This window comes from Leucoraja erinacea, chromosome 3 (genome assembly GCF_028641065.1).
Source record: "Leucoraja erinacea ecotype New England chromosome 3, Leri_hhj_1, whole genome shotgun sequence".
In the NCBI taxonomy this organism is placed as follows: domain Eukaryota; kingdom Metazoa; phylum Chordata; class Chondrichthyes; order Rajiformes; family Rajidae; genus Leucoraja; species Leucoraja erinaceus.
This window is the reverse complement of record NC_073379.1, coordinates 101,953,785-101,979,765: the sequence shown is the minus strand read 5'-3', so window position 1 is coordinate 101,979,765 and position 25,981 is coordinate 101,953,785. Positions and strand designations below refer to the sequence as shown.

The window sequence follows — 25,981 nt, the reverse complement described above, 5'->3', positions numbered from 1 at the left end:
TTCCCAAAACACAAGTACAATAATTTAGTTTAGTTCAGTGATACAGCATGTAAACAGGCCCTTCGGCCCACCATGCTGATCATTGTTTACCTGTTCACACTAAATCTATTTAATCCCATTTTCTCATCCACTCTTTACTCACTAGGGAGCAATTTACAGAGGCCAATTAGCCCACAAATCCGCATGTTTTTGGGATGTGGGAGGAAACCCACACAGTCACGGAGAGAATGTGAGAACTCCACGCAGACAGCACCCAAGGTCAGGATCAAACCCGTTCCCTGGCGCTGTGAGGCAGCAGCTCTACCAGCTGCACCACTGTTCAGTTCCCATGGTTATTTGGCACCATCGCTTGCTGAATTAATTACTGTCAGCCAATTCATGTTTTCACGTGAAGTAGCCAGCCATCACTGGGTTTCTGCAGGTTTGTAGGTTAATTGGCCTCTGTAAATTGCCTCTCGTGTATAAGGAATGATTGAAAAAAATCCGTTGACAAATTCCGTGACTGTTTTGAGAGTGTTAATCCAACATGCAGCATATATTTTGCACTCCAATGAAGGGTAAAATTCAGTTCCTACACATTTATCGTTCTCAATCTTCTACCTTAGAAAGATTCTAAGGGGAGTAAGAAGCGACCGTGGCTGACAAGGGTAGTCGAGGACAGTATAAAATAAAAGAGAAGAAGCATAACATAGCAAAGATGAGCAGGAAGCCAGAGGATTGGACAACTTTTAAATATCATCAGATGGCAGGGGCGGAAATCCCAGGGGGGGGGGGGGGGGGGACCCCCCCCCCGCCCCCCCCCCCCCCCCCCCCCCGTTTTGTGTGGTGGGGGATGACACCCCCCCATTTTTTGTAATCAGGATTTTAAAACTCGGTGAAATCTCCGCTTTCCTCAAGACAGTGGGGGTGGGACAGCTGATCGAGGGTGCCGATTGGATGAGAGAGACGTTGGTCAGCAGGCAATTGGGGGGGGGGGGGCCATGATGATTCAGCGTGATGATTGGAGGAGGGAGGTGTCGGTCGAGGCGGAAGTAGGGGGGTGGGACTGATAGAGCAAGGTGATTGGAGCAGGGAGATGTCCGTGGAGCAAAGATCATAGAGCGGAGCTGTAAGTTTTTAAGTTACATATTATTACATTAAATTTCACTGCTGCTGTAGCAAAACTTTCAATTTGTGTTTCTGGATTATAATGGGCCTTGGTAGGCCTCATCTCAATTACCGTGGAGGAAGGGACTGGTTTATACTGAAGATAGACAAAAAAATGCTGGAGATACTCAACAGGTCAGGCAGCATCTCTGGAGAAAAAGAATAGGTGACATTTCGGATCTAGATACTCAGAAATACTGTGTACAATTTTGTATGTAAAACAGATCATTGGCCATTGAAGGAATGTGGCAAAGGTTCACACACTGGCTCCTGGGATAACAAGATGTTAAGACCTATACATTATAAGTATCTACTAGTAACCTCACCTTATGGAGATTACACTGTACCAAACTATATTTCGAAGACTATTTACTCCACTAACTTTGTTTCTTTTCTGAATAGTTTAGCTGTCACTAATCACTATTATGAGTGGTGGGACCCATCCTAACAAAGGAGGAGATACTGCCAGCGAACATACCAGTTTAAACCTAGTTCTATTTTTAAATGAAACATCTAATTTTGAAGGATAATTTCCACCTAGGTTATAATTTACAAAGGATTCCCAAAACACAAGTACAATAATTTAGTTTAGTTCAGAGATACAGCATGTAAACAGGCCCTTCGGCCCACCATGCTGATCATTGTTTACCTGTTCACACTAAATCTATTTTATCCCATTTTCATAGAGCGGAGCTTGAATTGGCCCGTTTGTGGGCTTTTCACCGCCCGGCCCGGCACAGCTGGGATCTTCCATCGCCCCGCGGTCAAATTGCTGCGTCGAGGCGATCGAGGATCCCGATGTTGAAGGCCCCGTGAACGGGCCGACTCAAGCCCCACGATTCGGGGCGGACGAACCTGCTGTTGCTGGAGTTCGGAGTCGGTCACCAACCAAGTCAGCTCCCGATGTTACCGTCCACAGCAAAGATACTAGACGGGGTCCACGGCCGAAGCCTCACGTGTGTGCACGCATGCGCGAACGTGCGTGTGTGTGTGTGCGCGCGCGGCCGCCAAGAAATTGTGTCTCCCCCATGTTTTGACAGCGATTTCCGTGCCTGACAAAGGTAACTAAAAATGCAATACGGGGACAAAAGATGAAGTATGAAGGTAAGCTAATCATGAATATAAAGGATAGTAAAAGTTTCTTTAGGTATGTGAAGAGGAAATAATTAGTTAAGACAAATGTGGGTCCCTTGAAGACAGAAATAGATGAATGTATTGTGGGGAACAAGGAAATGGCAGACGAGTTGAACAGGTACTTTGGTTCCGTCTTCAATAAGGGAGATATAAACAATCTCCCAGCTGTACTCTGGGATAGAGGACCTAGGGTGACGGAGGAACTGAAGGTAATTCACATTAGTAAGGAAATGGTGTTGGGTGGACTGATGGGACTGAAGGCTGATAAATCCCCAGGGCCTGATCGCCTGCCTCCCATGGTTCTCAAGGAGGTGGCTCTAGAAATTGTGGATGCATTGGTGATCATTTTCCAATGTTCAATAGATTACGGATCAGTTCCTGTTGAGTTCCTGGAGGGTAGCTAATGTTATCCCACTTTTCACGAAAGGAGGGAGAGAGAAAGCAGGGAATTATAGACCAGTTAACCTGACAGCAGTGGTGGGGAAGATGCTGGAGTCGATTATCAAAAGTAATAGCAGCGCTTTTGGATAGCAGTAACAGGATCGGTCCAAGTCAGCATGGATTTACGAAGGGGAAATCATGCTTGACAAATCTTCTGGGATTTTTTCAGGATGTGACAAGTAAAATGGACAAGGGAGAGCCAGTGGATGTAATGTACCTGGACTTTCAGAATGCCTTTGATAAGATTAGTGGGCAAAATTAGAGCACATGGTATTGCAGATGACACAAAGCTGGGTGGCAGTGTGAACTGTGAGGAGGATGCTATGAGAATGCAGGGTAACTTGGACAGGTTGGGTGAATGGGAAGATGCATGGCAGATGCAGTTTAATGTGGATAAATGTGAGGTTATCCACTTTGGTAGCAAAAACAGGAAGGCAGATTATTATTTAAATGGTGTCAAGTTGGAAAAATGGAAGTGTAACGGGATCTGGGGGTCCTTGTTCATCAGTCTATGAAAGTAAGCATGCAGCTACAGGAGGCAGTGAAGAAAGCAAATGGCATGTTGTCCATCACAACAAGAGGAGTTGAGTATCGGAGCAAAGAGGTCCTTCTGCAGTTGTACAGGGCCCCAGTGAGACCACACCTGGAGTATTGTGTACAGTTTTGATCTCCAAATTTGAGGAAGGACATTCTTGCTATTGAGAGAGTGCAGCGTAGGTTCACAAGGTTAATTCCCGGGATGGCGGGACTGTCATATGCTGAGAGAATGGAGCGGCTGGGCTTGTATACTCTGGAATTTAGAAGGAAGGGAGGGGATCTTATTGAAACATATAACATTACCATATAACCATATAACAATTACAGCAATTGTTATATGGTTATATGGTAATGTTATATGTTTCAATAAGATCCCCTCTCTTCCTTCTAAACATATAACATTATTAAGGGTTTGGACACATCAGAGGCAGGAAACATGTTCCTGATGTTGGAGGTGTCCAGAACCAGGGGCCCCAGTTTAAGAATAAGGGGTAAACCATTTAGAACAGAGACGAGGAAACACTTTTTCGCACAGAGAGTTGTGAGTGTGTGGAAATCTCTGCCTCAGATACTTTCAAGAGAGAGCTAGATAGGGATCTTAAAGATAGCGGAGTCAGAGGATATGGGGAGAAGGCAGGAACGGGGATACTGATTGTGGATGATCAGCCATGATCACATTGAATGGCGGTTCTGACTCAAAGGGCCGAATGGCCTTCTCCTGCACCTATTGTCTAATGTCTATTGATTCAAGGATTTTAAGGGCAAAATGTGCCTCAACCTAATGTGCTCAAAAACACTCTTCAATGTGAGAAATACAGACATTCTTGTCAATTTTTCTAACCATACGCAATTATTTGTTACTGCTTTGTTAAATAGAAGTATATGGACAGATGTTCTTCATGTATATTAAAAACAAAACTGGTTTGTGTGCACACTTAACAAGTAACTTTTTTTCATTTCTATTTGGATGCTTTAATGGCACCTTTCAAGTAATACATTGTCTATCAATCCTTTCGCAAAGCAGCTGTGCAATAACACATTTCATTACAAAATATGTTAGCCATCAATGCTAATTTTATGAGAAAAGTGAGGCAAGGTAGTTAAGTGAGCAGCAAAGAAGTATAATGCAAAAATCACTTACCTTGCACAGGGTATTTTAACAGCCTATTTCCTCATTTATTAATTGGCCAACTGTATTAGATTGCAAACTAAATGAAATCACAGATTCTCTCTCACATTGAAGAAACTTGAAGTTTATCACAGGTCGGTTAACAGACCGAATTCACGAAATGGTGAAATTAATCACCACTGTTTAATCACTGCGAGAAGAGAATCCAATTAGCTGATTTCCCAATGATGGGCAAGTGCATACTTGTATTAACAAGCCACTCCATACCTCTTCAAAGAATCATGCTATTTGCACTTAGCACACAATCTGGAAACTTAACTTCAAGTGAATGAAGATAAATTCACACCTTAATTAGTAACACGATTAGTTATCTCACTTTGGTAATTGTTTTGTATTTTAAATCACAGAAATACACATGGTTCAGCTCTTGCAAATTCATGAATAAGAAAAGAATGTCAGTTAGTTAGTAACTGTGTACATCTCTACATTATTTGGGGATTATTTTTTAAGGTTTAGCATTAAATTAAAGTACCATTACACATTTTTTAAAACTACAAAAATACTCTATTTCACCAACTGTTATTTCTAATTAGGATTGGACCAGGATTTGAATACATCTTTGTGCAAATTATGACTGAAGTTCACAGAGATGCTACAAAGTTAAAATGTGCAAGCGAACATTAAGCCTATCGAGACAATGCCTGCCTTTATAGATACATCGATTCTGTTCCGTTTCCTGTTGCAATAACTATTCACAAGTTATTTTCCCTCAGCTCCCTATCCATTCCCTTTTGTAGGCTCCAATTGATTCCATTTACATGTGGCCAGGAGTTCCAGATCATTGGTAAAAATAGTTTATTTTTGTATCTCCAATTTCAGCAATCTATTTAAATGATTCAAACATTATAATGTCTGTGATCCAATTGTGACTGCAGCTTTAGTTAGTGCTTAAATGGTCACATCAGCAGTCAGATTTTGAACAAGTTGAAGGTGTAATTCTGAACTTTCTCACACAACTACAATAAAAGGGCTACCCTCCCTGGAACCAAAACACTCAGCCCCATTTAGATGGATTGGTTTCCCCTTCTGCAGTGGGTTGTTGGATTGCAATCGGTTGTTGGGTTGTCAAGTAAAAAGCCTGGCAGGATATTCACATCAGAGATCCCATTTACACCTGTTTTCGGACAAGGTTGAACATGAGACCCGTCCGTGCCCCTGATACTTTGCCCAAGTATCCATTGTTTAGTATGAGTTTACAGAAGGTGTTGGAGAATATTGCAGCTCAGATCAATGCCAGCCTCTATGAACATACTAACATAGACGTATATCCAGTAACCACGCACTTGTGTCTGATTTAACATTGTTTGCAACTTTATTCCTCCCCACTAGTAAAGGATAATATTGGTGGTTAATGGTACTCACCCATAGTGACTTAACCATATAACCATATAACAATTACAGCACGGAAACAGGCCATCTCGGCCCTACAAGTCCGTGCCGAACAAATTTTTTTTTTCCCCTTAGTCCCACCTGCCTGCACTCATACCATAACCCTCCATTCCCTTCTCATACATATGCCTATCCAATTTATTTTTAAATGATACCAATGAACTTGCCTCCACCACTTCCACTGGAAGCTCATTCCACACCGCTACCACTCTCTGAGTAAAGAAGTTCCCCCTCATATTACCCCTAAACTTCTGTCCCTTAATTCTGAAGTCATGTCCTCTTGTTTGAATCTTCCCTATTCTCAAAAGGGAAAAGCTGATCCACATCAACTCTGTCTATCCCTCTCATCATTTTAAAGACCTCTATCAAGTCCCCCCTTAACCTTCTGCGCTCCAGAGAATAAAGACCTAACTTATTCAACCTATCTCTGTAACTTAGTTGTTGAAACCCAGGCAACATTCTAGTAAATCTCCTCTGTACTCTCTCTTATTGACATTGTGTGTTTCTTCACTGTGAATGTTGGTGGGCCTTTTGAAAGTGGAGGATCATATCCAAAGTCTCAACCTGCATTCCCCAGGCTTTATACACATAGAGATCACTGGAGAATGATTAGGGTCGGATAAATCTTGCTGGTTTTGCTTCTTTTCCAAAGCCTGGGGACATTTACCTAACTACAACTGGAAAGAGATCAATTAATGCAACAGAGATTTGATATATCAAACTTGGGATCTGACCCAGTCTCTGTAATTTGATTCCACATCTTGTAAAACATTCACCAGCTGCACCATCGGGGAGCTAAACATACATTTTTTTAAAATAATGATGAGATATCTTGTTTTCCAAAAATGAAATCTCAAGCACACACTTTTATATTTTGAATTTAATTCTAGTTATCAAAATCAAAGCAAAAAAACTCCTCTCTTATATTGTATATTTTCTATGTTTCGATCTTGCTGATCATATATTTGCAAATGGACCTCTGCATCTAAATAAAAATGCAGTTCTCTGGAGTGCAATATTTACCCGATTTGTCACGTAAAATGACTTTGGATAAACATATTTTCTTGGCAATAAAATGTAATGTTCAGAAGTAATGCCAGTGGGACCTTGAACTTTAATCAGGATTTCAAACAACAACTACACAGGTATTGTAGGTACACGATCAATAAAATGTTTGCATCATGCTTACAACAATTCTAATGTTTTGAAATGTTTCAGGGGCCTGGGCTTTGATGCCTATCAAATCTTATTGAGCAGTTTGTTATGTTATAATGTCACAGAAGATGCCTCTCAGCCTGTTGAGTCCATCACATTGTTCATTAGTCCATTCCCTCTCAACCTCCTGTACCACTGCAACTTGTTCACAGAGGGCAGCGGAGGCCAAATCACTGGATGGATTTAAGAGAGAGTTAGTTAGAGCTCTAGGGGCTGGTGGAATCAAGGGATATGGGGAGAAGGCAGGCACGGGTTATTGATTGGGGACGATCAGCCATGATCGCAATGAATGGTGGTGCTGGCTAGAAGGGCCAAATGGCCTCCTCCTGTACCTATTTTCTATGTTTCTATCTTTGTTAACTATTATTTCACAGAAATAAAAGTTATTTTCGCTTCATGCCTAAAAAACTGACTTTGACCGCATACATGATAGACATGTTGGAACACAATTAAATTTCTAAATTCTAATATTTACAGTTTTATTATTTTTATGCTCATGACCTAATCTTCTTTCAGCAAGAAATGATGAGCCCCAATTCAACCCCATATCACATTTCCAAATGAACTAATGCATATTCTTTGCAAGACGTCTCCCAGCAGCTGACCATGAAATGACAACTTCTGCCAGTCTATCACAGAATGAAATATACAGAATCAAAACTTTGAGAAATAGAAAGCATTGAAAAACAAAGTTAATCAAGTGAAGTGTTTTTTAATGTGAAAATACTGTGGAGAAAGTTTGCTTTGCTTTACCCTACCCATTTAAAAAAAATAGATGCCTAAACTTGTCATGATTCAATTGTACGTTCAATTGCAGGAACTTCATCTAACTCTATACTTAATCTTGTGTTAACAATGACATTTACTTATCCCCATAATGTGAAATGAATGGAATACCATTAGCTTGGCAAATCAAAACGGGAAGAGTACATGATGAGTGTATAATAATTTACAAGGTGTGCAAGTAAAATAGAATTGAGTTTCAAATTCTAAATATAAACATGGTACAATGTTTCATAGATGGAAATTGATGGAGCTGTACAAATATGAACAAATAAAGGTTACTTTATCATTTGTTCATTCTGCATCCTTCTCTCTTAAATCAAAACACCTGGAACAGCAATAATCAGCATTGGCTTATAACCAATAGTCGTCAGAATATTGTGTTATTTCCAAATTATCATGTTGTCAAAAGTATCCCATGATAGTCACTTTTCCATTGCTCATTTCACACACTGAATCTAATTTACATCTTTAATAATGAAGCTGGTCTCTGGTGATTTCATCCTGCAACATTTGTTGAATAGCCATGGGTTTACTTCTGCCAGTTGATCATTTCTAAGTCCATGATTATTAACTGGTTCTGCCCATGTGATATTATCATTATTTTTAATACTAAAAGATCTTTTTTTTTAAATAATGGCAGTTATCTCAAAATAACTTCATCCCTGTACATCAATATTTTTCCTCTGCATTTAATGCTGCCTTTTTTAATTACGTTAAAAGTTATGTTATCATATGGCCCTTATAAATTAATCAATCACAAAATATTTTTTAGGTAACAAGAATCAATTAAATTTCTTAATATCAGTATTACAAGGACTTCAAATTATAGATGCATACCCAACATTTGTTCTTGGTACATTTTCATATGTAATTATACCAAAATAAAAAAGCACCATCAATAATGTACAGTCCTAACAGAGATATATTTGTAAAAGCTTGTTAAATATTTGAACATACATGACATGTTGCGCCCCTGACCTGGAATATCTGTTCATAAAATATAATCTCTTTTATCTACCAGGGGAATTCTCCTCTATCATCTTGTTGACTGTCTACACATCACAACAAGCCAATGCTAAAATAACACTGAAATGAAGACAAAAAATGCTGGAGTAACTGAGTGGGTCACGCAGCATCTCTGGAGAATGTGGACAGGTGATGTGTTGGGTCGAACCCTTCTTCACACACCAGCTACATGTTCAAGAGCCCTTTGTCCAGCCTGGATGAGTATACCCTCAGCTGGAACTGGTTTCATCAAGAATTGTGTTGATGGGTGTGTTCTGACAAAGTCAATCAGCGTCTATCCTGATTGACTGGTTTTGTTGAAAAGTGCTATATAAATAAATATTATTATTATTATTATTATTATTATCCTAATCAGACATTTTGGGTGAACAGGGAGATTTCACTCTCTGCTAAAGTCCAAGACTTTCAAGAAGGATGCCACAGGGTGTGTAAAAAGGTCAAGTATGATCTCCACAAGACTATCAGGGATGCAATGAGATAATTCCAAAACAAATTTAAGGCTCAATTCAATCACGTGGATGTGTAGGAAGGAACTGCAGATGCTGGTTTAAACCAAAGATAGACACAAAATGCTGGAGTAACTCAGCAGGACAGGCAGCATCTCTGGAGAGAAGGAATGGGTGATGTTTCAGGGTCGAGACTCCTCTTCAGAGTCCGAAGTGGATGCCAGGTGACTGTGTGGCAGGACTTGAAATCAGGGGCAATCTCTGCCAACAATACATCTTCCACAGGATGAGCTCAATGCTTCTTACTCCCATTCTGAACAGGCAAACAAAGTTCCACCTATCGTGAAAGCCATGTCTGCCCATCCCCGCTGGCTCTGTCCAATACATTTTGCTGCAGCGGTCAGATCTGCTGTCATTGGGGTAAACTCTCAGAAGTGGCTGGCCTGAACAGAGTCCCTAGATGGGTTCACGAAACGTGCACTAATCAACTGGCCACGGTCTTCACTGACATCTTCGGCCTCTCAATTCAACAGTTTACTGTCCCATTTTCTTCAAGGAAATCTCCATCATTCCAGTCCCCAACAAAAATAAAGTGGCCTGTCACAGTGCATACATTGAAACATAGAAACATAGAAAATAGGTGCAGGAGTAGGCCATTCGGCCCTTCGAGCCTCACCGCCATTCAATATGATCATGGCTGATCATCCAACTCAGTATCCTTTACCTGCCTTCTCTCCATACCCCCTTGATCCCTTTAGCCACAAGGGCCACATCTAACTCCCTCTTAAATATAGCCAATGAACTGGCCTCAACGATCTTCCGTGGCAGAGAATTACCACAGATTCACCACTCTCTGTGTAAAAAATGATTTTCTCATCTCGGTCCTAAAAGTCTTCCACCTTATCCTTAAACTGTGACCCCTTGTTCTGGACTTCCCCAACATCGGGAATAATCTTCCTGCATCTAGCCTGTCCAACCCCTTAAGAATTTTGTAAGTTTCTATAAGAACCCCCCTCAATCTTCTAAATTCTAGCGAGTACAAGCCGAGTATATCCAGTCTTTCTTCATATGAAAGTCCTGACATCCCAGGAATCAGTCTGGTGAACCTTCTCTGTACTCCCTCAATGGCAAGAATGTCCGTCCTCAGGTTAGGAGACCAAAACTGCCCAGTAACTCCAATATCCACCATAAAACGTGCTTTGAAAGCTTTGTAGTGGTCCATGTATGTACCTGTCTTCTGGACAATCTAGACCGATTACAATCTGCATACGGAATAGACACAAAAAGCTGGAGTAACTCAGCAGGACAGGCAGCATCTCTGGAGAGAAGGAATGGGTGACCTTACTTAGTCGAGACCCTTCATCAAAAGAATAGTTCTATGGAGAATGCCATCTCTCTTCCGCTACATTCGACTCTAGATCTTCTTAAAAATATGAATACCTATTCATTGGCTACAACTCAGCCTTTAACACCAAAATACCAAATAAGATCACAACTATTTTTTTGGACCTTAGCCTCGGGGTTCCTCAAGGTTGTGTGTGCAGCCTATTCCACTGCTCCACATGTGCACCTATAACCGTGTGACCAAGTATAATGTCAGCTTGAGGGAGTAGAGCAGGGGACTGAGCACACAACCCCATGGAGCAGCAACATTGAGAGTAAGGCTGGAGGGCATGTTATAATCATTGAAGACTAAGGTCTGCTCGTCAGAAAGTCCAGAAGGCAGTTGCCATGAGGCCCCAGAGGCCACATCCAGGAATTTCAAGGTGAACATTATATTGAAGGCTATATATGTCAATGGTAGTCAATGTAATTAATGATCTTGTGATTTTGTTTGAGCTTCAACAATAAAAGGATTAATACGGTCAAAAGAATCATCAACATTTTAAGCAATATATTTAAATGCCTTTTAACTAGAATAAAAAACCTAGGTTGCAAATTATATTAGTGACTTTTACTATCCACAAAAATGTTTCAAAAATGGTTCCTACATTTGAACTGTCAAAATGCTATTTATTGGAATGCAAGTTAACTAATAATAAATCTGCCTCTACTTTTCAACCTTGAAACATATTTATCTCAGGTAAAAAGAATCAAATATCTCCCTGTCTTAAATCAACGTTGCTCTTGTTTCAAAAAGCATTAGTGTAATCCCGTTACACTCCATTTACTGACAACTATTACATTACAATATATCTGCGGAGTCAGGGGAATATATCAGATTTTGTGAGTTTATTTTTCTAATTTATTTTGTGCCAAGCAAGGCTGTAATCCCACATTTCATCTTTCATAATTGTTTGTGGATATTGATCCGTTTTAATGTTTAATGCTCCAAGCTAGCACATTTCTTTTATATAATCCATTGGAAAGTAATATAATTGTCAGATTTGAAATCTGAAACCTCAATTTATGAAAATCTGAGCATAAAGGTCAAACAACAGAAAGGCTTTGTCACAAACCCACCCCACAGACAAAGAAAGGTTGATGCAAGTTGTACCAATCGACAACTGATCAATAGAAACATTTATTATCAGATCACTACTGACATTTATTCATTTATCAATTTAGTATTATTGCCTCACATACCAAATATGACAGGATTAATGAATGTTCCTTCTGGTGAGTTCATATTTATAACATTCCACTCTTTGTGTTTTGTTCTACAGCCATTTTCCCCCTAAAAATAACTGCTGGGTTGACTTTAGTCTCGAAAACAGTTAATTTTAAGACCAGATTTATCCTGGAGATCCTGTAGCATTTTGCAATACAACTGAAACAACTCATTAGTTCCATCCTACGTATAGCCATCCTACGTATATCCTACAAAAGTGATCCTGATCTCATTCTAGTTTGTAGCCCCCGCAAAACCCTAAATGGAAACATTTTGCTACATCAGTAATGTGCACATTAACATAATAGGTGAATATATTTTATTAATCTGTTTTCAGGATATGGACTTCAACAACCTAGTAATTACTGTTAACTGAATGTTTTTTTTTTCTTTCGAAAGGCCAGATTTATTTATTACTATCATTTCAATTCTCGATCAATGAACGAGGCTGGTGGATACAAACACAGTAATTTAATAAGTATGCGTCTGTACTCCTAATCTTATTGTGCCGAGGCTCCCCCTGCCTGTACTTACCTTGTCATTCCATGAAGGGTCATTTTTGCTCTCATCTCTTTACATATTTGACTCTAACAGCGTGACCACTTAGAAGCATGGTGTACAAGCTTCGTCCTGAAACAACACTATTGGTTTGGTAGCCAGCAAAGAACTAGCTCTGGCTCTGTCTATAGTCAACATTATGAACTTAAAAAAAAAAGTTTTTAAATGTCTAATGTTCCAAGGCATTTTTAAATTATTAAAAATTGATGGAATGGACCAAAAATGAAATTAGATTAAAAACAGATTATTTGAAATAATAAAAAACATTGAAATAGGCAGAAATTATTGTAGGTTACACAAAAAAGCTGGAGAAACTCAGCGGGTTGAAGCATCTAGGCGAAGAAAATATAACGTTTCGTAAACGTTGCCTATTTCCTTCGCTCCATAGATGCTGCTCACCTGAGTTTCTCTCCAGCTTTTTTGTGTAACCTTCGATTCTCCAGCATCTGCAGTTCCCTCTTAAACACAGAAATATATTGTAACTTGGCTTATTCTTCACCTGATTACCATAGCCTTACAATCCTCATGGAAATCATTGGGATCTCAGATGTTGTGCTTAGTTAAGTGTTGTCTATGATCAAATAGGTGCTTTCCCCGGCAGGGATATTGGAGAGCCTTGGCAAGATTATTCACTGTCATTGGACTCCATGCCCATTAGAACTGTTGAGATACACTGAGCATTATAGACAACATGACTGAGGGCATGAAAAAAACATACATTCAGTGTTTAATTGTGTATCCAAGCTCTGAGGATGTATGAGTGATAAGGGCAATGTTTATTTGAGATTTTGTTTCAAATTTCTGGGACTGGAAGTAGATTCACTGTGTGATTTGGCCATGGAGTTGGCTTACATCTGCATTCAATTCTTGCAATACAAAGCCCAAAGGGGATGCATGTGAATACCATCCAGACTACAGCTCTCCCAGCAGTTCCACTGTAAAATTCAATGCAATTGCTTAGGTGGATGCATTTTAACATTATATGTAATTCTACAAAAATAAAGATTTTGGACAGGATATTGACAACATGTTTCTTTGAAATACCATGAATCACTTCCCAATAAATGTTATCTTTCATTTCCAACTTGGTGATTTATAGGTATTATTACCCCTAATACACTGGATTAACTGCATTCACCTGTTTTATGAAACTAAATCAGACTGGTATTGCGCAAGTTCATAACATATGGCCTTTTTTAAACTGTATTTCATCAGTATAGTATTGGTGCTGTCAAAGAAATTACACTAACTGCAGTCATTTCCTGGCTGAGGTCATCTAATTTTATTCAGAATGGGCTATATATTACCTCAGAACAAAGTATACTAAATACACGGCCACAGACCGGCATGTTCTAATTGGGAGCCAGGATTATAATTTTTAAAGAAAATGTTTTTATATGTTGTAGTCTTAACACTTGACCTCTATCACTATAATTACATGAAAACAACTAGCACGGGTCTACCAATAATGAAAACAAGTTTGCAAGATGTTTCAACGGCACTGCATGGGGTATGTCACCATAATGTTCCTGCCATGCTCTCTGCATATTTTTCATGGTTTTCTTGATAGATTTAGATGCTTTAATATGAGAAACAGTAAAATGATCAGTAATGCAAAATAGTCCCGTGGACAGGCTGCGTGGGGAAAACTGAAACTCCCAGAACGTTATGTGGAAATTTAATCAGTTGTAATATTTCTTGTTACCGGGAAAGTGCAAACACCTGCATAGGTGTGAAAAGTGGGCACATGTTGGTGTACTTGACTGATCTATTAGGTTAGAATTGACGATTGGTTGAATTTATATTTAAATATATTTGCTACTTTAGTGAAGTTAACCTGCTTATTTTCAGTGGGTTGCTGAAAACAGCACAGGGCAATCATGTACATGTGCTCTATGTGAATTTTGCATGCCTTAGATTTTCCTCAAATAACTTGAACCACTAATAGGTGCAATAATGTTATATAATATGGCATAGTAAATAAAACCTATAAGGAAAATAAATAACATCAAAATCACATCACTAGAGAACCAATATTGATGATAGAAACATAGAAACATAGAAAATAGGTGCAGGAGGAGGCCATTCAGCCCTTCATGCCAGCACTGCCATTCATTGTGATCATGGCTGATTATCCCCTATCAATAACCCGTGCCTGCCTTCTCCACATATCCCTTGACTCCACTAGCCCCTAGAGCTTTATCTACCTCTCTCTTAAATCCATCCAGTGACTTGGCCTCCACTGCCCTCTGTGGCAGGGAATTCCATAAATTCACAACTCTCTGGGTGAAAACGTTTTTTCTCACCTCAGTCTTAAATGACCTCCCCTTTATTCTAAGACTGTGGCCACTGGTTCTGGACTCGCCCAACATTGGGAACATTTTTCCTGCATCTAGCTTGTCCAGTCCTTTTATAATTTTAAATGTTTCTATAAGATACCCCCTCTTCCTTCTAAACTCCAGTGAATACAAGCCTAGTCTTTTCAATCTTTCCTTGTATGACAGTCCCACCATCCCAGGGATCAATCTCGTGAACCTACTGCTTCAATCACAAGGATGCCCTTCCTCAAATTATAGAGCTACATCAGGTGATGCCATTTAGCATTAAATCAAGACTTTTCGCAAACCCATAATCTAGAAATTATAATCAAATATGACAACAGTACTGACATGAAAATAGAAAATTCCGGAAAAATTCTGCAGATCATCATCTGTGGAAAGAGACATGATCATCATTTTAGGTCAATGACACTGTCAGTTTTGATGAAAGGTAGCAGACCTAAAATATTGACTGTTTCTCTTTCCACAGATGCTGCCTGACCTACTGAGTTTTACCAGCATTTTTTATTCTTTAAGATTTCTAGCATCTGTCATTTTTTTATAATTTTCTTCAGAATAATATTTATTAACAGCATTTTGCTGATTGGAAAAGAAAATCTAATTAACATCAGCTACAGTAATTACATTTAAATACTACTAACCATCTATTTGAATAAACTTACCAAATTCTAATGCTACTTCCAAAGTAAAATACATAATGTTAAATAAAAACAGAAACTGCTGGAAATAAAATAGCAATATCAATGAAGGAGGGGAATAGTTAAGGGGGTCAATTGTGATCAGTTTCCCTAGTTCGCTACTTCCTTTCCCTGCACTCATGTAATTTACATGGCTCTATGAGACCAGTTGTCCAGGTGGATGGTGCTGATCCTGTTGTACTTCACATCTAAGCAGTCTATAGATATTCTTGGGTGGTGAATCCCAAGGGCCTGCCTTGAATCACCCTTGATGGCCCCTCGACAGCTTGCTATTGCTAAAGATCTTTGATCTACTTTTAAAGGTCTCTGATAATCAGAGATAATCAAAATTAAATCAACATGATAGTGTTTCATTATTATAAATCAGAGAAATTAATAAAGTCATTGTCTTAAACCACATTTAATTGATACAGATTAATTAATGCATAGGTAATTATTTTACAATGTTCTATAGACTCTGGATCAGTTCTTGTGGGCTGGAGGGTAGCTAATGTAACCCCATTTTTTCAGAAAGGAGGGAGAGAGAAAATAGGGAATTCTGGACCAGTTAGCTTGACATCGGCAGTGGGGAAGATGCTTGAGTCAATTATTAAAGATGACTGGCAACTGCTCTGTCTCCGACCGGAAGGCATTGCAGAGGGTGGTGAAAATTGCCCAACGCATCACCGGTTCCACGCTCCCCTCCATTGAGTCTGTCCAAAGCAAGCGCTGTTTGCGGAGGGCGCTCAGCATCGCCAAGGACTGCTCTCACCCCAACCATGGACTGTTTACCCTCCTACCATCCGGGAGGCGCTACAGGTCTCTCCGTTGCCGAACCAGCAGGTCGAGGAACAGCTTCTTTCCGGCAGCTGTCACTCTACTAAACAACGTACCTCGGTGACTGCCAATGACCCCCCCCCCCGGACACTTATTATTATTTTTTTTTTTAATTCAAATCGTTTGCTATGTCGCTCTTCAAGGGAGATGCTAAATGCATTTCGTTGTCTCTGTACTGTACACTGACAATGACAATTAAAATTGAATCTGAATCTGAATCTGAAAGATGTAATAACAGCGCATTTGGAAGGCAGTGACAGGATTGGTCAAAGTCGGCATGGATTAATGAGGAAGAAATCATGCTTGACTAATCTTCTGGAATTTTTTGAAGATGCAACAAGTAGAATGGATAAAGGAGAGCCAGTGGATGTGGTGCATCTGGACTTTCAAAAAGCCTTTGACAAGGTCTGTCAAAGTTTTTGACACGTCTGTGGAATTCTCTGCCTCAGAGGGCAGTGGAGGCTGGTTGCTTTCAAGAGAGAGCTAGATAGGGCTCTTAATAATAGAGGGATATGGGGAGAAGGCAGGAACGGGTACTGATTGGGGATGATCAGCCATGATCAAATTGAATGGCGGTGCTGGCTCGAAGGGTCAAATGGCCTACTCCTGCACCTATTGTCTATTGTCCCACACAGGAGATTAGTGTGCAAAATTAGAGCACGTGATATTGGGGGGTAGGGTATTGACATGGATAGAGAGCTGGTTGGCAGGCAGGAAGCAAAGAGTACGAATTAACGGGTCCTTTTAAGAATGGCACGCAGTGACTAGTGGAGTGCCGCAAGTCTCAGAGCTGGAACCCCAGTTATTTTCAAAATATATTAACGATTTAGACAAAGGAATTAAATGTAACATCTCCAAGTTTGCAGATGACACAATGCTGGGTGCAGCTTGAGCTGTGAGGAGCATGCTTTGAGGCTGCAGGATGACTTGGATAGTTTGGGTGAGTGGGCAGATGCATGACAGATGCAGTATAATGTGAGGTTATTCACTTTGGTGGCAAGAACAAGAAGGCAGATTATTATCTGAATGGTGTCAGATTAAGAAAAGGGGAGGTGCAACTAGACCCAGGTGCCCTTGTACATCAGTCACTGAAGGTAAGCATGCAGGTACAGCAGGCAATGAAGAAAGCTCAATGGCATGTTGGCCTTCATGAGAGAATTTGAGTATAGGAGAAGAAGGTCCTACTGCAGTTGCACAGAGCCCTGGTGACACCACACCCGGAGAATGTTGTGCAGTTGTGGTCTCCTAGTTTGAGGAAGGACATTCTTGCTATTGAGGGAGTGCAGCGTAGGTTGGCTAGGTTAATTCCCAGGATGGCGGGACTGACATATGATGAAAGAATGGATCGACTGGGCTTACATTCAGTGGAATTTAGGATGAGAGGGGATCTTATAGAAACATACAATTATTAAGGGATTGGACAGGCTAGATGCAGGTAAAATGTTCCCAATGTTGGAGGAGTCCAGAACTAGGGGTCACAGTTTAAGAATAGGGAGTAGGCCATTTAGGACTGAGATGAGGAAAAACTTTTTCACCCAAAGAGTTATGAATCTGTGGAATTCTCTGCCACAGAAGACTGTGGAGGCCAATTCACTGGATGTATTCAAGAGAGAGTTGGATATAGCTCTTAGGGCTAACGGAATCAAGGGATATGGGGAGAAAGCTGGAATGCGGTACTGATTCTGGGTTATCAGCCAAGATCATATTGAATGGCGGTGCCGGCTCGAAAGGCCAAATGGCCTGCTCCTGCACCTATTTTTTATGTTTCCCAGACAAAGTAAAAAGTGAAAATGAACACAATAATCAATACCAGTGACACCATTCAACTTGAGTGGGTTTGTACTACATTCACCAGCAGAAAAGCTAAGAGGCAACCCCCTCAGCTCAGCATGATTAATTTCTTCCTTGCACAAGGTGGTGAGAATTGTTTATCTCCGACAGAATGTCTGTTACATACAGGAGTGGGAGGTAGACACAAGCTAACTCACTCACAGCTCACCTTGGAACCATTGCAAAATGGAAGTATATTTCAGTCCAAATTTCAGGCCAATCATTATCTATAACACTTTTCCTCTCCCAAAGACGCTGCTTGATTCACTGAATGGTTCCAGCATTTTCTGTTTTTATTCTATTTCTCATTATATATCCACTCAGTTCTATTTGCTATACAAGCTTAAAGGAAATTCGTAACATTTTCTATCCCATTATTCCAATCACATTTTCCCTCCACTACCAAGTCATAAATGCTTGTGAGACGGAGAAAGGAGAATGCAAGTAAGGAACACAAACAAGTTCGTCATGTTAAATTTTTTTTTCTAAATTTTAAAAAGAACACATAGGTAAACTGTTGCACATTTTTAAAAATGTCACACAGAACTCAATGCTGAGTGACAGACATAAATCTGTAAAAAGTGACTTTGACATGATCATTTTTTTTTGAACATCCATTGTGAACAATTAAAAAGATAAGCTGTCTGTTCATTGAGCCTGACTAGTCACACACATTTCCCCTGGCTTCTGAAAGAGCTAAAAAGACTCCTACATGTCATACTGAAAATCCTCTTGCTTAACATTGGAAAGCAAAGTCTATTGAAATAGTGACAGACAGGCCTCCCTGGGTGTGCAGTCGAAGATGGCCCAATCTAACAATTTAAATTTGCCTTGAAGCATAGACATGTAAGACATGTTTTAATAATATGTTTCTGCACAGCTGGCATCATTAAACATCATCCAATCTAAGGTCCTAAGCTAAATTAATATATGCATAACATGGAGAGAACAGTGAATAAAAGAAAATAAAACATTAAAGGGCAGCAAACAAGGGTAGCAAATAATTGAGAAAACCCATAAAGAACAGTGGAATTGCTGGTCTCATTACTTTGGTATCTCTATGATACATTGAATGGTGTGTAGGATTCATGTATTGTAATACATCAAAAGCACTGTATTCATAACACAATTGATGAGTAAATAGAAGTGCTTGCTTAATAATTAAATCCATTCATTTTATTATATATCTTCTGCCACACCAAATCCAAGCAGGATTTTTCATTCCAATAACTATAAATTCAAACTAATCTGAAGTCCGAGCACAACTTTGAAAACAGAAGGCCCCTTTTTCCGTTACCTATGCCGTTTTAGAAAGTCAGCTCTCATCAATTAGCCACTGACTTGCCCTTTCATTGTGACTAAGTGACTAATATCTACATTGGCTCCAAGAAAGACACTTTTCACAATCAGCCAATAATCTGCTAAATGAAAACACATGCGGGGGCTTATGTGACGCCCGTGAGGGGTCCTTATTGAATGGGAAACAGGTGTGCGAGTTTTGTGCCATGTAATACCCCATTTACCCCCGAGTACAAAGGTTACACGACTAATGGGTGCCTTGTGTTGCATAAGCAGTGCAGAGGCACAGGCTGAGGTTAAACATCTGGGACATATTTCACATACTTGCAGCATATGCTTCAGCTTCAATTAGAATGAGGCTTTGGCACATTTATTAATCTTTTACTTTCATCTTTTAAAAGGCCTCTGACCTGACCTTAATATTTTTCAGCCTGAACAAACAGAGGAATAATGAAAAAGAGTTTCGACCTGCTAGCAATAGAACAGACAAATTTGTCCCACAGCGAACTTCAATTTATTGTGAACCTACAAGAGAAAAAATAATGCCTGTAAAAAGGGAAAATAATCCCTCTCGTCACGTGCAACAAGTATGAAGTCTTTTAATCTGACCATTACATTTGATCACGATGAATAAATGTTACATTTAGAAATTCATTCCCAGCTCCCATTATGCACAAAGCACACAACCTGACCATTCCATTAAAATTAATATCACAAATAAAAAGATACTAAATTAACGGAAGACATGGAGTGTGCTGCCATTAGGAAGCAGGATAAAGGAACAGAGTTGAATGGAGGAGTGTAAATCAGTGCTGCAGAAAACTTGATATCTTTTCCCTTAATTATAATTTACTTTTAACTTCACAATGTAGCGAATAAACACATGTGCTGCAGGCTAGAAATGTATTTGTGATTGCATGCACTAATATAATAACAGTCAGATTTTCTTTTTCGCTTCGTTAACAGAATACTTCAGAGATGGTGGCTTTCACCTCCAGAAAAACCCCTTCCTCCACATGGGTACATTTGTCACTAAACATAATAGATGTAGCAATAGGACGTCATATGGGTTACTGTCATGGGGGAAATATATGCAACATTTCTTACTTCGAGTTACTCCAGTCCCTACCTCACCTCCTTTTCTAGCACACTAACACACTTTGTGTATTTGTGGCAATGGAGTGCATCTGCTCCATTATGAAGTCAAAAGAAAACTACAGTTAAGGGATAAGATATCAACTTTTTCCAGAGCTTTTCGCTGCCATTTTCCAGTTTTCTTTACGTTCATATGATCCATGTCTGGCTCTTTTCCATTTCTCAACTTCTCCACCTCCCTTTCAGGAGAAGAAAATAATTCCAGAATTCACTAGAAATCAAAAGACTGCTAACGGGTACAGCGATACATGCCTTTACCAAAGACATTCCAGTGAGGGCGCCATTCCAATTTCCCCATTTCTTGACCTTTCCTTGCATCTGTTATGATGATGATTCATACTATATTTTTGCTTCTAATAAATCTTTTATTTCCCTCAAACAGTAGTTGCAACCACTGATCATTTACCTCTTCTCTTCTTACCATCCAACCCCGAGCAATCTTTCAAAATGAACCAATGATCTACCTGTACATGTTTCAGTTTAATATACCATATACACTGCTCAGCTCTGCCTATGCAGGCAAGACCAAGAAAAAACTTGGTGACTGCTTTGCAGAAGAAATGTGTTTGGTCCGTAAGCATGACCCCAGGCTTCCAGTGCAACATCTTGAACAAGGGATGAGTGATAGTGCATCTTTATATTGAAATAATTAAATGATTCAACGTTCTGCTTAGCGTGCTAATATAAGCAAAAAGAGGCATGACTGGACACCTCAGACTTGTGAAATGCATACAAGAAATGATAATGTGCGGTAGAAATGGGTAGAAGTGGTTCAGGTGACAATATCTGAGCCATGTGTAAACTCAAAAAAGTTTCCAGTATCTACACATTTAAGAAGTCTCTACCGCTGGTGCAGTTCAGTTATATCCTTGAGGAGCATCAGATGCCACTATGGGCAGCAAATTTCAGGAGGAGTCTATCCCTCAGGTCAAGACAATGCAGTTGGAGAGTGAATGAGCAATTGCCAGATAGAATAAAGAACAGGCTGGTTGTTCAGGAGACTCAAGAGGGTATCTTGGTCTAGCTCCCTAACAGGTATTCATATATGAATATTGATGAAGGTATGGGTTCTATCAGAGAGAGCAGCCACAGCCAAGACCAAAGTATCACAATACCTCCACTGGATAGGGACAGGTGAGAATATCCAAGAGTGCAATAGTTAGAGGGAGCTGACAAGTTTTTTTTAAACACAAGCTGACATGATTCAAACCTTCCATGACAGGGCTAAGAATATTACAAACCTGCTGCAGAATATTCTCCTGGGATAGGATTAACAGCAAAATAATCCTTGATACTTCTTGGTGCTGATAATGTAGGCAGAAAAGGAGTTGAAGTCCTGCCAGCAGTTTTAAGGAGCTAGGAAAGACATTAAGCAACAGAACCTCACAGATAGTCATCATCGCATTTCTACGCAGCGGCGGTGGAAAGCATCTTGTCCGGGAACATTACCATCTGGTTCGGGAATTGCTCTGCCAAGGACAAGAAGGCTCTGCAGAGAGTAGTGCGTTCGGCCGAACGCACTATGGGAACTTCACTCACCCCCCTGCAGGAACTATACAACAGGAGGTGCAACTCCATAGCAAACAAAATCATGAGAGACCTCTTCCAGCCCTGCAACGGACTGTTCCAGCCGCTACGGTCAGGCAAACGCCTCCGTTGCCATGCGGTGAGAACGGAGAGGTTGAGAAGGAGTTTCTTCCCAGAGGCAATTCGGACTGTAAACGCCTTTCTCACCAGGGACTAACTGTACAGAACGTTTTTCCTTCTATTATTTATTATGTAAAATAATATGTGTGTTATGATTGTGTTTATAATTTGTTTGGATGTTTTGTTGTTCCGCGAGCATTGCCACTTTCATTTCACTGCACATCTCGTATGTGTATGTGACAAATAAACTTGACTTGACTTGACTTGACTTTAAATGTCAAGCACCAGAGTATAGAGAAACAGAAGTTCATGCAGAGAACTGGCTAAAACAGTGGTTCGAGATGGTGGGCTTTACAGCCAGATCTGGGCAACAGGTTCCTGTACACATTCAATGGATTGCACAATCAATAGAGTTTGGATCAATATCCTGCAGAGAGATTGGCTAGTCAAAAAGATTGAAACGAGCTTGGGCGGGGAATTGTGAAGCAGGAAGAAATGTAGAAGTGGAAATGGAGCAGAGAAAATTAATGAAAACATTTGAAAGTTAAACAAAACAGATTTGAAAATATGCCAAAAGGAATCTGATTGTGTTTTAATGTTAAGTGCTGTGAATAAATTGAATCGTACAGATGAACTATGGCTGCTGACAGACACACGGAAGTATGGCTTCAGTGGGGGTAGGACTGAAAGGTTAACGTTCTTGGTTTGCAGAGTGGGGAATTGAAAAAAATCAGAGCTGTAAGAAGGAATGAAGTGTTAAAGGTATAATCAAATGAGGTTATATGGCTCGAAAGAATGAAAAAGGGAAAATCAAAAAAATAGAAGGGTACTGTAGACGACCACATGGTCTAAGAGAGCAAGATCAATATTCTAATGAGTATTAATGTACTTTTGTAGTTATAATGAGGAATTTCAATTACCCTAAAATTAATCAGGAGACAGTTGGTGTGAGAGATAAAAGGCACAGAATTCCTAAATTGCACCCAGGAAAATTTTTTTGAGATCACATGTAGCACGAGAAATGATTTTGCAAAAGTGGATTTAGGGCAAATTAATCTGAGAGTGATGGGAGGCATTTAAGAAGAACCGATGTATTTATGATAAATACATAAAGAGTAAGAGGATAAAGAAGGAAAGAGTAAAGACTATTTGTATGTGAAGGAGGAGGATGGGAGTAAAGTAAACCATGCATATTTTGTGATCATCTTTACAAAAGAGCAGGATGATGCTAGTGTTGTAGTAAAGTGTGAAATATTGGATAGGATAAAGATAGTGAAATTGGAAGCATTAAGATGCTTGTAATCTATGAAAGATGAATATAATAGTGGAGAGGATGCTTCATTAATTATATTAGAGCTTGAATGCTCTATGCACTTCTGTGTGTACACATGTAATTTTAATGGAGAGAATGCACAGAAGATCTGGAAAGGTTGTTTGTATTTGATAAACTAGGGTTATTTTCTTTGGAATTGAAGAGATGGGGTGGAGATCAGATCGACACAACTGGGGGTGTTTAGAATTGGGAATGACCAAGATGGAGTAAATAAAAGCAAGATTTTAAAACCAGATTTAAAGTCATTGGTACCTTGCGGCAGAGGGCCTGAGAACATCGAGTTGGCTGAGGAGGCCACATATAGACCCCGACCTCGGGTGGACTATGAGGGGGAGAACTGGATATTTTTAGTGCCTTCCCTCACAGTGAATTCTGCTGTGGGGGGACGTTTCATGTTGATTTCTATAGTGTACTGTTCTGTGTCTTTTTTCTTTTTTCTCTTTTTTGTTTTGTATGGATTTATTGACATTTGATCTGTTCAATTAATTTAATCAATCTCTGTAAAGCACTTTGGTTCAAATACTGGTTTTGTTGAAAAGTGCTATATAAATAAAGATTATTATTATTATTATTATTATTTATTGGAGGAAACTGATAACACATTTTCACCCGAATGTTAAAAGTGCAAAATCCGTTGAATGGTAGGTATTAGAAGTAGAAATGCACATCACATTTAAAAATCATTTATCATCTGTTTCCAACTCGGTCAAAACCATCCAAGCTTCATGTTGGAGATTTACAAAGCAACCAAGCTATGAAATGATGACATTCCATCATCCTATTTGTTTGTTATTCTGCAAATAGTCTTGTCAGTTGTAACATGCATACACCAATTGCCCAATTTCAAATGTGTTAATATCCTTCCAAAAACCAGATTATAACCTGTAACATTGATTGCCAAAACATTATTTGCACTTCCTTATTTATATATGTCATGCTAGACTGTCTATTATTCCTGGAACAATTTTAATACAGCATAGCTCATTTCTTTCTCCAAATCAAGCACACTCCATATTATTTTTCTGAGATATCATTCTTAAAATGAACAAATCTTTGATCTTTTATGAACAATAAAAGCAGTCGAATCTTGAGCAAAATGTATTTCACACAAAGTAATAAATATCAAGAATCATGTAAAAGGGAGATATTGCGGTAAACTGAAGGAATGTTTTAAATGTGCGCCATTTTGAACGGTTTTATAATTCAGCATTTCTCTCAAAATGCTATTCGCTTTTAGCAAGTTTTGAACTTAACCTCAGATTCACTCAGGGACTCTATATTTTTTACCAACCACCACAGATGTAGCAGTTTTCTCCTTCAGAACATTGCTGTTCCGCTTTTCAGTAAATAAATTGTTTTTGTTTCCAATGCACATGCACCTGCATGCACACACCAACTTGCATGAATAAAAAATATGCTTAACGTGGTTACAGCCCTGAGAAAAGGTTTTCTGACTCATTTCCCCCTTCCACAGTACACAGTTGTTAGGATGATAAACAGCTCTCTCCAATTATCTGTACTCAAACACTTCAAACACTCCTTTTCTGTCTGCGGAGCTCCATCAGGTCTAAAAACAAAAGTCCTCAGCACCTGAGGGAAAACAGAAGTGTTCCAAGGATAATTACCTTGTCAGCTCCGTCCTCTTCATCCTCTTCATATGCTATCAAGTTCGCTTCTAACTCTTGCTGTAAGAGAAAAAAAAAACCCAGGGAATGCAGCAGTCATCAACAATGTAAAGGATAACCATACCACTGTAATGTTCTACTGGATTTATGTTCAGGCTGTGCTTTCTAAATAGCACTGGAAATAGGCAAATTTTATACTCCCTTTTGAGGGCTTTGTTGTGGAAATCAATTTACACATAGCACCTCTGTAAGCAACATGAAATAGGAAACCAAAAAAACCCAACTGAGGTTTGGGTGCAGATATATATTGGCCAGCACACCAGAACTCAATTTTCTTTCAAGCAGCAACTATAGATATTGCCTAAATGTGAAAATTGGCTTCGATTTAACATCCCACCAGATCTCACCCATTTTCAGAAGCAAAGATGAATGCAAAAATGCAACCTTATCATGAGTCCCGTATATGTAGCTGTGGATGAACCTATGTCGTTCAGCAGCATTGCAGGCACTCACTACTGAACTGAGGCATCCTCCTCCTAGTTTATTGGAGCCTCCCCCACTTTCCAGCCGTAGGTTCATCAGAAAGGTGACTGTAATCTCATATAAGTACTAAACTACGTGTCTGCTGTACCTCTAATGAAATGGAAACAGCATGGAAGAAACTTGTAGCTGATATGTTCATGTCTCAAGAGTGATACCATCACCTTTTGACAAGATTATTGCCCTGATCCAAGTGTAACAGCTCTGCTGAATTTGTACTA

At 39.5% G+C, this 25,981-nt stretch overlaps 1 protein-coding gene and 1 long non-coding RNA gene across 5 annotated transcripts in view; one reads left to right on the top strand and one right to left on the bottom strand.

The window, feature by feature from the left end:
• LOC129695891 (multiple C2 and transmembrane domain-containing protein 1-like) overlaps nt 1–25,981 on the bottom strand; it is a 426,884-nt gene that overhangs the window by 46,218 nt on the left and 354,685 nt on the right. For all 4 annotated transcript variants that reach the window (XM_055633328.1, XM_055633326.1, XM_055633327.1 and 1 more), the window contains one exon: nt 25,221–25,280. In XM_055633328.1, the coding sequence (XP_055489303.1) occupies nt 25,221–25,280 (60 nt within the window). The remainder of the gene's footprint in view (nt 1–25,220; nt 25,281–25,981) is intronic.
• The window catches only part of LOC129695892 (uncharacterized), a 30,431-nt gene that overhangs the window by 1,587 nt on the left and 2,863 nt on the right, over nt 1–25,981 (top strand). The gene's annotated exons all lie outside the window — the stretch shown is intronic.